The sequence below is a fragment of the Zootoca vivipara genome, chromosome 7, assembly GCF_965207765.1.
Source record: "Zootoca vivipara chromosome 7, rZooViv2.hap1.1, whole genome shotgun sequence".
NCBI lineage: Eukaryota > Metazoa > Chordata > Lepidosauria > Squamata > Lacertidae > Zootoca > Zootoca vivipara.
In genome coordinates, this window is record NC_142590.1 from 42,947,734 (window position 1) to 42,963,606 (window position 15,873).

Genomic DNA, 15,873 nt, shown 5'->3' on the forward strand with positions numbered 1-15,873 from the left:
TGAGGTAAATGGTGCATAAAAATGCATGTATTTGGGGAAATGAAACCGAACAACACATTCTATTAATGACATTGTTTTGCAGAAATATGCCTTGGGTCCCCAGATGATGTTCGCCCACAGCTCCCATAATCTTCCACCATCTTAGTCAATGGTCAGGGATGATGGGAGTTGTAGTCCAACAACACCTGGGGGCTCAAGGTGGGAAAAAGCACTGCTCTAGGTTTGGTTGGAGGAAGTTAGCAGCTTGGAGCTATTCAAGGCCCTGCTATTGGACTAAGCCATGGGCTCCCAGCTGAGGTTAGGTTAGCTCAAGAAAGGAAAAATACATGAGTTATACCTAAAAAGTGTCTCATTTTCTATAAAATTATTATTTTATTCATATGGTAGGTTGTGTAAATTTAGATAGCTTAGTTAACCTTTTTTAAAAAATGGTTAATACATTTCCATAAGTTGTACAAGAAGTCAAAATGATATTTTTTCTTATTTGCAACTTCTAGATTTATTATTCATTCTTCTATTATCACAGTAATTTATATTCCATAGTTCAGGAAATCAATGTTTCCAAGAAGTCTTACAAATAACTTACATATTTAATAACTACAACAAATATTTGTTACATATTTTTAAAAAGTGTTCAGGACCCTTCCCACAGAACAGTTGATGTGAGATCAGCAACAAGGAGGGGGCATGAGAAAGTCCAAAAGATCAGGATTTCTCCTTGTACAGTCCTTGAAACACAATAGTTATGACCTATTTATTATTAAGCAGATGGATGCATACTTTGTTTTATTAAAAGAACAAACCCCAAAGTCAACGATGTAAAACATACAAAAAATTAAAATCCAGGCATATTAAACTTTGATTTCAGAGTCTATCTTGCAAATAACCAAAGCTCTGCAGTAGACAGGTTCAATAGTACCCAAGCCAGTTGCCTTGCAGGTGCAAACAAACTGCACGACAACAATAATGAAACACCATTATTTCATAGACAATATCCTTTCAGAATGTGATATGAAGCAGAGAACGCACTGTGGTAGGATTCCTCTGATCCACAATATGAATTGGAACCAGAGCTCCAGAAAGTAGTTATTCTGTGCTCTACTCTTTAGGCACAACTGAACGGTGGCTGGTAACACAGAATCCAGTCAATTTCCAGGTCCTTATTGAGAAATGCAATTTCACAAAGAGAGACCCAACATCTCACCAGGAAAGTCAGAGAATCCCTTACCATGTGGATATGGCCATATAGCCAGTGGCTTGGAGGTCCTGGGAAATTCTAAAACCCTTGATCAGGTTCTGCCTTGTCTGAAATAGCTGGATGGCTTTCAGAGCCACGCAGGTGAAGAGCAACATCACAGTCCAATAGAAAAACTGAGAGAAACTCCCGGGGAGCCAGGACCACAAGGGATTAATTAGATTCCCCATCGCCAGCTGACTGCTGCTTCCTTTTGCTCACTGCCTAGAAAAAGTCCTGAAGACTTTCTGATTCGGCTGGCACTGCTGGCTCAAAATGCCAGAACAACTTTGTGGCAGCTTGTTCTATAGTTATATGGGAACAGCTGGAACCTTCGCTCACACATTCTAATATGTTCCACCCTGTGGGCACTAAATCCCCACCTTTTCCCCACATCATTGCTGGATCCAGGTCACTGTTATTGGGAAATATTGTAATAATAATTCTTTGCATGTAGGGTGCTTACATATTTTATCAGGGACAGTATGTATCTCTTTATTGGCAGGAATTGAGAGTCCTGAAGCAAACATTACTACTCTGGTAACAGCAAGCATCAGTGGAGAGCCTTCAGCTTCAGATATATCCCATTCATGGATCGGGTGACAACTTGCGGCATGGGAATCGGGAGGTTGGCAGGATCAGGCAAAAGCTCAAAGCACTGGAGTGTCAGGGCAAGAGCAACCTTCATTTCATTCATGGCAAACTGTTGTCCAATGCAGTTCCTGAGTAGAATAAAGGGCAACATTACATTACCGACAGAAGAGCATTCTGGAGAGGGTCAAATCAGTGCATTTTCTGATGTTGCTCCTTCACTTTTAGATTTCCCTCCCCAGAAATGAATGTCTGGCATTGTTCTCCTTTGTATGCCCAACCCTTTTAGGCTTTTGAGTATATATTGTTTTATGCTGGCAGTTGATTCTGCTTTGCTGTGGACTCATCCACAATTTTATAGGCAAAGGATAAAGGGATCCCTGACCATTAGGTCCAGTCGTGTCCGACTCTGGGGTTGCGGCGCTCATCTTGCGTTATTGGTCATGTGGCCAGCATGACGAAGCCACTTCTGGCGAACCAGAGCAGCGCACGGAAACGCAATTTACCTTCCCACTATAGTGGTACCTATTTATCTACTTGCACTTTGACGTGCTTTCGAACTGCTAGGTTGGCAGGAGCTGGGACCGAGCAACTGGAGCTCACCCCGTCGCGGGGATTTGAACCGCTGACCTTCTGATTGGCAAGCCCTAGGCTCTGTGGTTTAACCCACAGTGCCACCCGTGTCCCCACCACAATTTTATAAGCCTTGAACATAGTTATGTCTTTCATGTCGAAGGCTCCCTTTATGGTAGGAACAGTGCAAAGTATAGAGTGAGGAAATATTTACCTTGGCCCTGCAGCAAAAGGCAAGAAAGCATATGGGTGGCGATTCTTTGAATTCTCTGTGGAGAATCTTAGAGGATTAAATTCCTATAGCAGAAAATCATGGAACTTTGTATTAGAATGGCAACAGATATAGTGGAAGAAAGAGCTAAAGGAAAAAGGGACATTCACAAAAAAGAATACTGTTCTGTACCCACTTACCAGGTCATAATGCCCATTGAGCTCCATGGGGCTTAGTTCTGTATAGGATTATAGGACTGAACTCTTAGCAATATGTTTCCCCAGTGTAAACTGAAGGAAAATTCATTCATATCTATAAATGCCTGGGCCAAATGAGACATGATGTTTATTTCATCAGTGTGCATGTTTTTAAAACTGTACACAGTCATTGGGGTGTCAGATCAGCAACAGGCCTTCAGGGGTTGGGAGGGAAATGCTAACCTTTCCCCCCCCCTGCTGTGGTGCTGATGTTGCTCCTGAAGTTGCTCTTTGAATGGGAAGCCTGCACAATTTTTGTAAGCAGCACTTTAGGGACTTGTGGGTGGGTGTGGGTGGAGTTTTGGCAGAACACTTCCATAGGTCCTGATCTTCATTAGGAATGTGTTCTGGATCAAGATTCCACAGCAGCTTTGCTAATATATTTTGCAATGGTGTAGTGGTTAAGAGTGGTAGACTCGTAATCTGGTGAACCGGGTTTGCGTCTCCGCTCCTCCACATGCAGCTGCTGGGTGACCTTGGGCTAGTCACACTTCTTTGAAGTCTCTCAGCCCCACTCACCTCAGAGTGTTTGTTGTGGGGGAGGAAGGGAAAGGAGATTGTTACCCGCTTTGAGACTCCTTCCGGTAGTGATAAAGCGGGATATCAAATCCAAACTCTTCTTCTTTTTGCTATAGATTCTTGCCATTTTGTTAGTGCTTAAGCAAAATTTTAAGAATCATAACTACATAATACATAACATGTGGTCTGTCCCTCTGCTTAATTAGTACAGTATCTTCCTCATACTGTACTAAACCAATTCTGTAGAGGGACACACTAAACTTGACATCAGAGTTGTGTGAAGATATATCCAAACTTTTTTCTTTTTGCTAACAGCAGCTGGCAAAGAAGAGATTTCGATGAGAGCAAAGGCATAGAGATGAGAAGGGATTTAGCTCTATAGGCACCCACACACCCTCACCAATGTAAATCTCTCTCTCTCTCATGCACACACTCTAGAGCTGGTACTATCCACATAGGGAAACGTAGGCATCCCTTGTGTTTATATATTTCTGTTCCACATCTAATATCATATCAGGGGGTAGATAGTTTGGCATTAGGCCATTGATATGGGGCAATGGACTAAATCAGCCTTTCTCACCTCCAAACTGGAATACTTCTGGATGCGTTTAGTAAGGTAAAACAAGCAAGAAGCTGGAAAAACACTGGGATAAATCCACACATCTAGTGACACAGTATTAGTGTGACAAACAATTGGCCTCTTTTCTCAAAGAAATTTTATGTGTCTATGGCAATTATTCTGATGTTCTCCACCATTTTTTTCTCAAAACATGTCAGCTTCTCTCAGTCTCACCAGAAAGGTTTTGCTTAGCCCTTTATCCCTTTATACTTACCTCAGGATTGTCCCAAACCTCAGGATTTCTGTGAAGACCATAAACATCCAATGCAGTTAGAAAGCCTGTGAAAAAAGAGACACATCATCTATTATCATTTCGTCAGCAGTGATATTATGTACTGTAATGAGAATTAATTGCCATCCAGTGGCATTTAGCAAAACATTCATTCTCCATAACTTGTTGCAAAGACAGGCAGATTTTCAGAGTATCCAGGTATGATCCTGCACAGAGTACAGGAAGGCAGTTGGAAAGCATACGGTTGTGCTTTCCTAGTCATATAATATTTGTTTGTTTGCCCAATGAATTCATTTAGGTGTAGGTGGGGCCTCAAGAGATGGTCTATCTAAGGCCTAGCAGCTCCAGAAAGTGTCCATCTGAACACAGGGGCTATGTACCTCTGTGTACCTCTGTGTAGGCATGCACACCTGTGTGTGTCCTCCACATATTATCCGTGTGCATGAATGTGCGTGTGTGCATGCAAGAGTGTGGGGTGGCCGCATCACAGTTGTCAGTAACCCCACAAGGTAGGCCAAGGGTGAATGTGGTCCATAAAAGGTTAGCCACCCTTGATGGAAGTTTAAGAGAAAGTGGAATTAAATAGTGAAGACAGGGTAAGAATGAAGGTGCCAGAGGAAGGAATGAGTTCAAAACAAGTCTGCAGAACAGAGAGAGGGAAAGCCTACCTTTTGGTAAGCTTCGTCCATCAGCAAAGGTCACAGGTGAATTCAGTTCTCGTGCTATGAGAGGTACTGGAGGATAAAGCCGAAGGCTCTCCTTAATGCACATGGTGCTGTACGTCATCTTTCCCAAGTCGTCCCTTAAAGACACCGCCCAAAATTACTGGAGTTAGTCGCATAAACTTTTGTTAAGATGAAGCAAAAAAGGAGACAGAGTGGAATCCACTATTTCGTTTGTCCTTGCTCAATACAAGAGATGGCGGGAGAGGAGAAATTTGATTCAGTTCACATTCGAAGGTGAACGTATCTAACTCACACTTTCTGGAACAAGATGTGAACTGAAACACAGCCATCCTTCCAAATTTGCACTTCTGCAGCCAAATAGGTAAAGGTAAAGGGGCCCCTGACCATCCAGTCGTGTCCGACTCTGGGGTTGCGGTGCTCATCTCGCTCTATAGGCCGAGGGAGCCAGCGTTTGTCCGCAGACATGTGGCCAGCATGACAAAGCTGCTTCTGGTGAACCAGAGCAGCGCATGGAAACGTCGTTTACCTTCCCGCCGGAGCGGTCCCTATTTATCTGCTTGCACTTTGATGTGCTTTCGAACTGCATGCATGGAGATGCATATATTAGTGAATATCTGTGCTTTTAGGGATGTTTTTAACAGGATTTGCTATATATATATATATATATTGCATAACCCTGTTAAAAATATGCTGTATTTATTTTAATTTATTCTGTTAGTCACCTTGTATCTTATAGTGTGAGAAAGGCAGTAAATAAGTTAAATGATTGATTGAATGAAATACAGCATACATAACTGTTTTTGTTATGGGAAATTAAACCATGCAGGAAGTCCACCTAGAAAGCAAATCATGCTGGAATCCCACTTGAATAGAGGAGGCTCCCCTCTTTAGAAGTTATCAGGACATTAGAGTCCAGGAGTATTGGTGGGCTCAGTCCACAGCCCATCTGTTGTAATTGTGTTACCTCTTCATGCAAGTAATGGGTGAGGGTGGCTAATTGTGTCCTACTTTACATAGGGCAGTCTCTTTTTGATAATATATTTTGATTTTTGCATTATTTTTGGCGATACAAGCATGACCACACTAGCTACAGTACATCAGTGCAGCAGCCATAGTAGTGATTTAAATATAGAAATAGAAATCAGAACTTCTTTTCCTACAAAATAAAAAAAATTCCTTCCAGTAGCACCTTAGAGACCAACTAAGTTTCATGTGCATGTACACTTCTTCAGATACCACACTTCTTTTCCTACAGTATAGGACTGGCCCATCTTCCCTGGAACTTACACAACCTGAGGACTACTTTGATACTAAACTACTCTGCAGTGTTCCTCTCCTTCATCATCTCTTAATTTTTGAGAAACCCCATTAAGCAGGAAATAAACATTTAAGGTTGAGCAATAATTGAGTCTGACCATTGAATATCCTCCTGTTGCCCAAGAAGCTCCATGATCTCCTCTCTGCATCTCTGCTGATGCTCAGGGTTCTGGGCCATACAATAAAAGAGCCAAGAGATTCCACTAGCTGTGGTATCATGACCTTCAAACATGAATGTGTCCACTTCTGCACGTATGTCTTCATCCGACAATGGATTTCCATTTTCATCCTAACCGCACAGGGAACATAGCGTATTATACAATTGGTGAGATCCAATATTTAAAGTTCTCCAAAGACCTTCCTCCTCCCCCAGCTCACATCAAAGAAAGGGGAGGTGCTTCAGAAAGCAGTTTGCCAAACTGCTCTCTGAAGCACCCCCCCCCAATTAAACAGCTCACCTGGGCCACCTGCCACCCATGATGCTTGCTCACTCACATGCCTACCCGCCATTCTGCCATCCTGCTGGAGTTGACATGGCCACCTGTCAGCAGCCACAGAAACTGCAGTGTGATGACAGCCTTACCATTTTATGTATATATTACAGACCATGGGAGTTTTGCTTGGGCTATGTCATCTGAACCGATTAGTGATGGCTGGAAAAGCCCTTAGCAATATAGCATGCATAGGTGCATTATTTTTGCAATGTTCACCTTTGCACAAAGCAGAATATCCAGGAAGTCCAAATGCCTCTTCTTCAGAATCTTTTCTAGCTCTTTCTCATTCTTGAGGGAATCCTTCCTCTCTCTTATTACCTTCTCTGCATTGAAGACATACAGTATGAAATGAATAAAGCTATGCGCAAGAGGCAAGCAAATATATTCAATCTTTTTAAATTTCTAATTTCTCTAACCTTCCTAATAAATCCACTGTGTTACTAATCATTTAACCCATATTAAATTGGTTTGGTTTTTTTCCTTTTCACACCTACATTTTATATGCCCTTAGCACATCATACCGACACTGTTAAAATTTTATTTTTCCTAATGGTACTGAAACAGTACGTTTTTTGTTTTGAATTTTCTATTAGGAAATAGATTTATATATTAGCTCAGAAGAAGAGGAGGGGGACAAGGAGGAAGAAAAAGTTCTTGCCAGGAAGTAAAAAATACATACCTGTGTGATGGTGGGCAATTTTGCATGCTTTGTAAAACCGACACCCTTTGGAGCTCAACCGGTAAATGAGCTCATTGTGATGCCAAGGTGTTTTCAGTCTCTGATAAAACAGGGAGCTGAGATCAAATACAGTTTGAATGTAGGAATTGTCTCTGTGGACAGTAGGAAAATGGAAACAAATATAAGCACAAAATGAAGACAAAAAAAGGTTAGATTACATGCTTTTTTTAAAGTCCAATTTCTAGATCCATTTCTATTTGAGATCAGAGGCAGGGGTGAGAGGCATTGTTTTGTAGTGGTTCCACTCCTTCTTGGATGGTTTTTTCCAGAGGGTGATGCTTTGGGAGTTCTTCTCAGCTCCATGGACCCTTTAATGTGGGGTTCATCAGGGTTGAATTTTATCCCCCACGACTTAACACCTGCATGAAACTCCGGAGTGGAGTTATCCAGAGTTTTGGAGTATGTTGTCAGCAATTATGCTGATCAAACACAGTTCTGCTTCTCCTTTACATCTGCAGGTGTGACAATGCTGGAACATTAAATTGCCTTGGTATGAGCACCAAGAAATTGAAGCTCAAACCAGATAAGACTGAGACATTGTTGGTGAGTGGTTCCCTAGGCTGGATGGATGGGTGGTTGCCTGCTCTTGATGGGGTTACACACCCTCTGAAGGAACGGGGACATAATTTGGAGGTACTTCTGGATCATTTGCTGTCACTTGATACCTAGGTGGCATCAGTAGCAAGGAGTTCCTTCCATCAACTTCAGCTAGTAGCCTAGCTGTATCCCTATCTGGATACACAACTTCTGTTGTGTATACTTTGGTAACCTCTGTGTTAGAATATTGCAACACATTATACATATGTCTACCTCTGAAGACGCGGGTGGCGCTGTGGGTTAAACCGCAGAGCCTACAGCTTGCTGATCAGAAGGTTGGCGGTTCGAATCCCTGCGACGGGGTGAGCTTCTGTTGCTCGGTCCCAGCTCCTGCCAACCTAGCAGTTCGAAAGCACCTCAAAGTGCAAGTAGATAAATAGGTACCGCTACAGCAGGAAGGTAAACGGCTTTTCCGTGTGCTGCTCTGTTTCGCCAGAAGTGGCTTTGTCATGCTGGCCACATGACCTGGAAGCTGTACGCCGGCTCCCTTGGCCAATAATGCGAGATGAGTGCCGCAACCCCAGAGTCGGTCACGACTGGACCGAAGACAGCTCAGAAACTTCAGCTGGTGCAGAATTCGGCAGCCAGGTCACTCACCAGGGCAAGACGGTTTGAGCATGTTACACCCATCCCAGCCTGCCATTAGTTTCCGATTACCTACTCCAGGCATCCCCAAACTTCAGCCCTCCAGATGTTTTGGACTACAATTCCCATCTTCCCCGACCACTGGTCCTGTTAGCTAGGGATCATGGGAGTTGTAGGCCAAAACATCTGGAGGGCCGCAGTTTGGGGATGCCTGACCTACTCTCTTCTAAGGTGAGCTAAGCCTGGCAGGACAGCTTACTCTATGGTCTTAACCCCTTCATGCATTAATTAGACTTAAGCATGGTGGTTAGATGAGGCTGGTTATCTCACAATAAGGACAAACAAACTGGTCCAGGGGCTAGAGAAAGGAACCCAGGGCCATCCGTTGAAGCTGACAGTTGGAAGATTCAGCACAGACAAAAGAAAGTATTTCTTCACACAGTTAAACTATAGAATTTGCACACGAATGATGTAGTGATGGCCATCATCCTGAATGGCTTCATTAACCATATGCAGATTGCAGAGGTGATTGCAACTCCTGTGACTGCTAGCCCATGGCACAGAAAAGAAAGACTGTATCTGCCTGGGGCTCCCACTTTGCCTGAAACAGGCATCTTATACTCACTTTTCCGTTTCAGCATTTTTCTGGTAGCTGAAGGCACATTTCATAATAGTATTGAGAGTCATCAGACTGACATGTTCAAACATCTCCACTGATGCTGTGCCATTCTTTGGTACCAGCTTCCCCCATATATCCTAATATTTTAGGAAAGGGACAGAAATGAGAAGTCTCATTCTGCGGAAGTCTCTAGAATGATTAGATGATTCATTATTAGATACTGGAACAATATATGATCTTCTGTGGTCAATATATGAAAACTTTAGATTGTCAAGTATGTCAGTGGCTGCCCAACTATGGATTTTGCTAGTTAACTGCAGAATAAGTTATATTTATTTTCTGAGCTGCTTCTTTCTAAAAATGGACTTTGGGTCCTTTCATGTACTCACATCACTGAAGGTGAAATTGCATATTACAAGGTAACCACAGTGGTGCTTACCCCATAATACTAAGGCATGGCATGGCAGAAAGCATTTCCAAGGGAGAATCATTGGGTGAGAAGGACAGGTGCTTAACCCTTTCCCCATACATCAATTTGCCTAGACCCCTCCTAGCAGTGGAGGCTAGTTCATTAGGATGACTGGACTGTCCCATCAACCTCAGGGTGACCCCACCCACATGCCTTTTTTACTTATAACCAGTCAAAGGCATGCCTGTGTCTTTAGCCTCAGTGTTGCATTTCTAGAACTCGGCATGGTATAAGATTAGTTGGCTCTGTCTGTCATTTGCTCTGGCTCCACTTATTGCTGACCACCCTGCCTTCTACCCTACTGGTCGCAATGTGCATCAGCCACCACTGTCTGCTGGGCAGTTTCCTCTACTGGCTGGTAAGCCTAGTTCAGGGACACACATAAAGCCTGTGGGGAGGAAATGTGGAGAAGAATGAAGAGGCATTCCACAAAGAAAGATAGTGGTAGTCACCATCTGTTTATCTTGAGAAAGTGAATGAACTAAAGAAGACAATCTTAATGATCACAAGTTTGTGAAGGAATCTTAGAATTCAATGCTGGTGCAAACTCATTGCCTGCGACCCAAAGGGCTGCTCAACTAGTTTCACACTTCGATGGGGGCTTCGGACTCAAACTTTTCCAAAAAAAATCTTTGTGGTATATCAGAGGAGGTTTTCAGGTGAAAGAAAAAGAGAATTTAAAGGCCCTCTGAGTCTGTTCAAAGCAGGACTGAGATCATGGATGAGCTACTTCTGAGACTGGAACTGACCTCCTAAAAGTAACAATGAGGTTTATTACCAGCATATCTTGGACTGATTCTGCCATAAGAGTCACATAAGGCTTCAGAATATTGTAATGGAATCCGGGAGTCAGCAGTTTCCGGTGCTGCTGCCACTTTGGCCCATTCAGGATTAGAAGCCCTCTTCCTGCCAGGGAAAGGGAGAAAAATGAGGAACAGAAGCCAAAGATAATGTTGTCTTTCTTAGGCACATCCACCAGGGTCACATGGTAAATCATCCACCACAGATGACAGGGTTTATAGTAGAACCAGCACCATATTTAACCCATTGAAGTAGGCACTTAATTGCTGGAACAATTCACGTTAAGAATCTATTTACCTACTAAAGGATTTCTAAAACATGGAATGCAGTGTGTATATTTCCTTACAACCCAAAAAGTCCATCTTCATAGACTCTATAAGGACAGACTTTTGAGATTGTACGATAGAGTCTGATTCCTGAGCAAAATGGGCAGAAATCAGTTGGCCTATGTGGCCAGTGTGGAGGGCACCAGCTTAACAAACACTAGCAGCTTCCCGTAGACCCAACGGAAGTTTGAACTTTGAAAGCTGAGAATATATGTATATGCTCGATGCAGGAAATACAGGGCTGCATAAAATTAGTGAGAGAAAATACATACCAATCCATGGAATTAGGAAGTCGTATGTTATAAGAGCTTTAGGATCTGAATAGTGTAATAAATGAGAGACAATGAGGTTAGCATGAGATGATACAGTATTTGTGAGAACAAATGCAGATGTTTCATTTGCTAAATTGAACTCTGTTGCCTCAATCCAGGGAATTCTTATGGGCACCCAGAGCTCACTCACTTGCCTTTCCTTGCTTTTCAGCAGCCAGATCCAGTGCACACTCCCACATCTTTGCACATGTGATTTAAGACAAACAACCTTTGCAGGCCCAGCTTATTCCAAGGTGTGACCATTTCCTTGCCCAGCCCTGGGGACTCCAGCCATTTGTTGGGCAAACAGTTGTGCTTCCCCCAATTTCCAAAAGGAAATATCCAGTTCTCTAGTGTACCTGTTGAACTTTGTAGCCTGCAATGTGCCTTCTCTACCAATCTGATCTAAGCATTAAAGACTTGGGTAGAACTAGAGCTGGGAGTTGGAGCTCTTTGCCTGGCAGTGAGGGACTGGTGGGAGTTAGAGTTCAAAACATCTTAAATAATAATAATATTTATACCCCGCCCATCTGGCTGGTCTTCCCCAACCACTCTGCGTGGCTTCCAACAAAATATTAAAATACAATGGTCTGTTAAACATTAAAAGCTTCCCTAAACTGGGCACCAGCTTGGGGAAGGTTGCTTTAGGATGGCCTTGAAATATGAATCACTTACATTCATATCTCGATAAATGCAAAGAACAGCGGAACTTACTGCCCAGAGATAAATGCATGGATAATTTTGACAGCCTCTAGCATATTTATGTAACTGCACAATCAGAAGGACGTAAGATACAAATTTCTTACCACCTCTGCTGTACACTGCCTTTGCATATTCAGGGTGGTTGAGGGCCAGGAAAGCCAAGAAATTTCCATACCAAAGTGGATGGCAGTGTGGGTACTTTTCTGTCCATGCAGCTATGTTCAGGAATTCTTCTTCCGGTTTCATCTGCATCATCATTATTTTTTTAAAAAAAGATCAGTAGTCAGTTTACATCTCAGACACCGTGATTAAATGTTTAGTTCAGAATGAAATCAGACTTAGATGATTATATAATGCAATGGTTTATAACGTTAAGCTAGGATGCATATTTAACAATGGGATTATTCACCCCCTTGACTCTGTCCCAACACCGCAGTCTTTTAAAATCTGCTTTCTTTCTGTTCTGCACTGAACCTCCCAGGTGTAGAAGAACATACACTGGTGTCTAAATTTAAGAAGAAGAAAACAGCCACCAAATAATAGTTAGAAAAACATTTTTTTTCCTAATTGAAATAAATCGAACCATTATAATAACATTATTATATAGCATTTATGATTGATTATGCTCCTTTATGCGTGCAAATCTTTCCCGTTTTAGGTAAGATTGCATAAGAGAAATAGATCAATCACAAATGCAAACATTTGCACGTCAAATAGGGGAGCCAGGGAGTAGAGGGTGAATGTGGGACTAGAGATTCATGTCTCGGGGAGTCCACAAAACAATGCATGACCCCGTTCAAAATTTCAGCCCTCCAGTAGGAGGCTAATAATACACCCAATGCCTGAGCCAAAGTCTACCTATACCTGTAATCGATAAAGTTTTGACCACTTTTTACCCCAGATCGTTGTCTTGCCATGTTTGTTCCTTTACACCATAGCTATTGCTTTTGCACAGGGGTGGAGGGTACTGTGACTGGGCCCACAGTAGGATATCACAAAGAACATAATAGAGCACGTGCAGGGAACCTTTGGCTCTCCTGAATTTGCTGAACTACAACTCCCATCAGCCTTAGCAAGCATGAGCAGTGGCTATGGCTGATGGAAATTGTAGCTGAACAATATCTAGTCAGCCAAAGGTACCCTGGACCTGTTGTAGGACATATAAGTGTATAGAAACTAACAAGAGAGGGACTGGGATATGCCTGTGATAAATGTGCACACACATTTCGAGCTTTCCATCATAAGCATGAGTATTAGAGGAAAGAGGCTCTTTAGAAACATTGAAAACTAAAAAATTTCAAGATACCTCCCTTTCTTAATGAAAGAAAATGTGTTGTTTACCCTCCAACTGCCAAGCAATCATCTGAGCCAGCAAACGGTTGCAGAGTGCTCAGCATACATGAACAATGTCTCATGGAAGACTTCCGTGGTATGTTGAAGTTGCACCATTGATTTTCAATTTAAAATAAGCAATGGTAATTTAATAATTGCTTGTCGGCTGTCAGTTTCTTGACCTAGCTATGGATCAGGCTTTAATTTTCAAAGTAAAATAAACTCTGTATGCCAGTCTTCTGTTTAGGAAAAAGAAAATATGACACACACACCCCTGAATTGAAAAGCTTGAGAGTTCCATAACACGTGAGTCACAGCTGTACAATTTTGCACTCAAAATCCTTCTCATTTTTTTCATAATGGAATGGCATTCCAAATTGGCACTTTGTCCCCCGACCACAAGTACCTAATGATAAGAAAATATTCAGCAGGTATCAGTCAAGGCCAAGTTAATGTTATACTTCTAGAATGTAGGATGGGTGTGGAATAATCATATCATCTTAAAGTCCTTAAGTCATGAGCACATAACATGCTGTTTATGCTGCTCTTCGTGTTCAGCACAGATTATATGAGGTTCTCTATTATTTTCCTTCAAAGTGCTCTCAAGAAGAAATGTTTGTTTCTACTGGCTGAGTAGATTCTTTGGTTTCTGAATGTTGGATTAAATGTTTGCAGTTCAGCCCTGTATCTGGCAATGGCTGAAAGCTTTTAGTACAAACGTGATGGGAAATTCCATCATATGTTGCTTCCTTGCATTTCAAAAAGTGTGAAACAAACAAGATATGAGGAAGTAATGGCATGAAGCACCCCTTGCAACTTAGCTTAGCATAATGGCTGGCAGATCTGCTATAGCTGATCTCTAGTGTGTTGCTGCAGTTTGCAATTATTTACCTTGGAATATGACTTAGTTCCATTCATAATGTTCAGCGATGTTCTGAACTGAGCACAATGTCCCCCAAAAGCTCTTCTCTAGCTTGGAATGTAAACTGAACTCCTGAGTAGGGATGCTGATTCAGTTCACATTTAAAGGTAGATATGCAAAATTTCCATGTTCCAAAACAATATGAGAATCAAAACACAACCGTCGTGTGAAATTCACATTTACTTTGAATTTTGTGATGCAGTTCTCCAAGCAAACAAAGTTTAGAAAAAATGTATATATTAGGTAAAGGTGTGCATAAAAATAAATAAACGTATGTGAAAATAATGTACAAAGATACACAGTACTGTATAGGGGGAAAATGTTTTCAAAAATGTGTATTAGTTAAAAGTGCATTGAAAATGTGTTTCTTATGAGACATTTGCGGTAAAATGCTAAATCATTTTCATGAATATATATATTTTTTAAATCATAATTTGCAAGTTACTGCAGAAATGTGGAGAACCAGATTTAAGTTTGGACAAATAAAAAACAGAGAGTACTGAGACTCAGAGATTAAAGGTAAAGGGACCCCTGACCATTAGGTCCAGTTGCGGACGACTCTGGGGTTGCGGCGCTCATCTCACTTTATTGGCCGAGGGAGCCGGCGTACAGCTTCTGGGTCATGTGGCCAGCATGACTAAGCCGCTTCTGGCGAACCAGAGCAGCACACGGAAACGCCATTTACCTTCCCACTGTAGCGGTACCTATTTATCTACTTGCACTTTGAGGTGCTTGCTGAAATAAAGACGTGTTCAGTCAGTGTCCAAACCACTGTGGTGAGGGTGCCTGCCTAGTGTCAATAAAGAGGGAGTCCCAAAGCACACAAAAATATTTACTTCTTGCAAATGTGGACAAACATTACACAGCACTTTTAAAAGTGCAAGCAGACTTTTCCTTACATTTGAAAGGGTGAAGACCTTCTCCTAAATCTGTATTAGTAGAAAAAGCAAGCGAAAAGCACATTTCTCACTTATGTTTACATAACACAGAAGAATGTGGGCATTGATCCATTACTTTCTTAGCATAAAGCTTAGTAAATACATAAAGACACTTTCTCTACCCCCCTCGCTCTGCCACATACATACCGCCTGCACAACCACCTTACCATTTTGATATGGCCATATAGCCAGTGCGCTGGAGGTCCTGGAAAACATCTGAGAACTTTGACCAGGTACTGTTTTTTCCGATACAGCTGAACAGCTTTCAGGGCCACATAGGCAAAGCTCAAAATAATTGTCAAGTGGAAAATATGAGAGAAATCCCAAGGCAGCCAAGACCAAGAAGAATTTAGGACCGTCTCTGGAACAGTTTTCATACTCCCACCTTGGTTCACTGTGCCTTCTTCCATTGAGCTCCTATTGCTGAAAGTGCCAGTTCTAGAAGAAGTTCTAGTCCTAATACTGTACACTATCTTTTTGCAAATTGCTGTAATCTCTGGTACATTACCAGGAAAATCAGAAGTCAGAAGTATTTGCCTGCAAAAACCACCCACATACTTTCCCCAAAGCACTAATCTTACTGACTATAGGAACTGTAATTTTAATCCAGCCAAAGTCTACTGGGTGGGGCCAACAACCAATAACATTCTCCCTTTCAGCTCTCCTTTTTCTCTGCCAGGAAACAGTGTAACAACCATTGCACCCTTTAATATCTATTCAGTCATTTAAAAAAATGCAGTTCCTAGATGTGACTGTGTTGGGTGTGAATGCATGTGTGTGTGTTGTGTATGTTGAGGTC

General features: G+C 42.0%; 1 protein-coding gene across 2 annotated transcripts; it reads right to left on the reverse strand.

Moving 5' to 3' along the window:
• Window positions 1–471: 471 nt before the first annotated feature.
• On the reverse strand, window positions 472–15,655 carry LOC118088221 (cytochrome P450 4B1). Of its 2 annotated transcripts, none has more exons than XM_035121565.3 (12): window positions 15,242–15,655; window positions 11,987–12,128; window positions 11,142–11,186; window positions 10,521–10,648; window positions 9,280–9,410; window positions 7,413–7,564; window positions 6,950–7,056; window positions 6,338–6,528; window positions 4,905–5,038; window positions 4,219–4,283; window positions 2,613–2,695; window positions 472–1,956 (listed from the first exon to the last, which is right to left on the reverse strand). In XM_035121565.3, the coding sequence occupies exons 1-12, from the start codon at window positions 15,482–15,484 to the stop codon at window positions 1,788–1,790; spliced, it is 1,590 nt and encodes a 529-aa protein (XP_034977456.1). In that variant the 5' UTR covers window positions 15,485–15,655; the 3' UTR covers window positions 472–1,787. The 2 variants fall into 2 exon arrangements, with proteins under 2 accessions (XP_034977456.1, XP_060132905.1); XM_060276922.2 differs by lacking the exon at window positions 15,242–15,655 and adding an exon at window positions 13,487–13,611.
• Window positions 15,656–15,873: the final 218 nt, after the last annotated feature.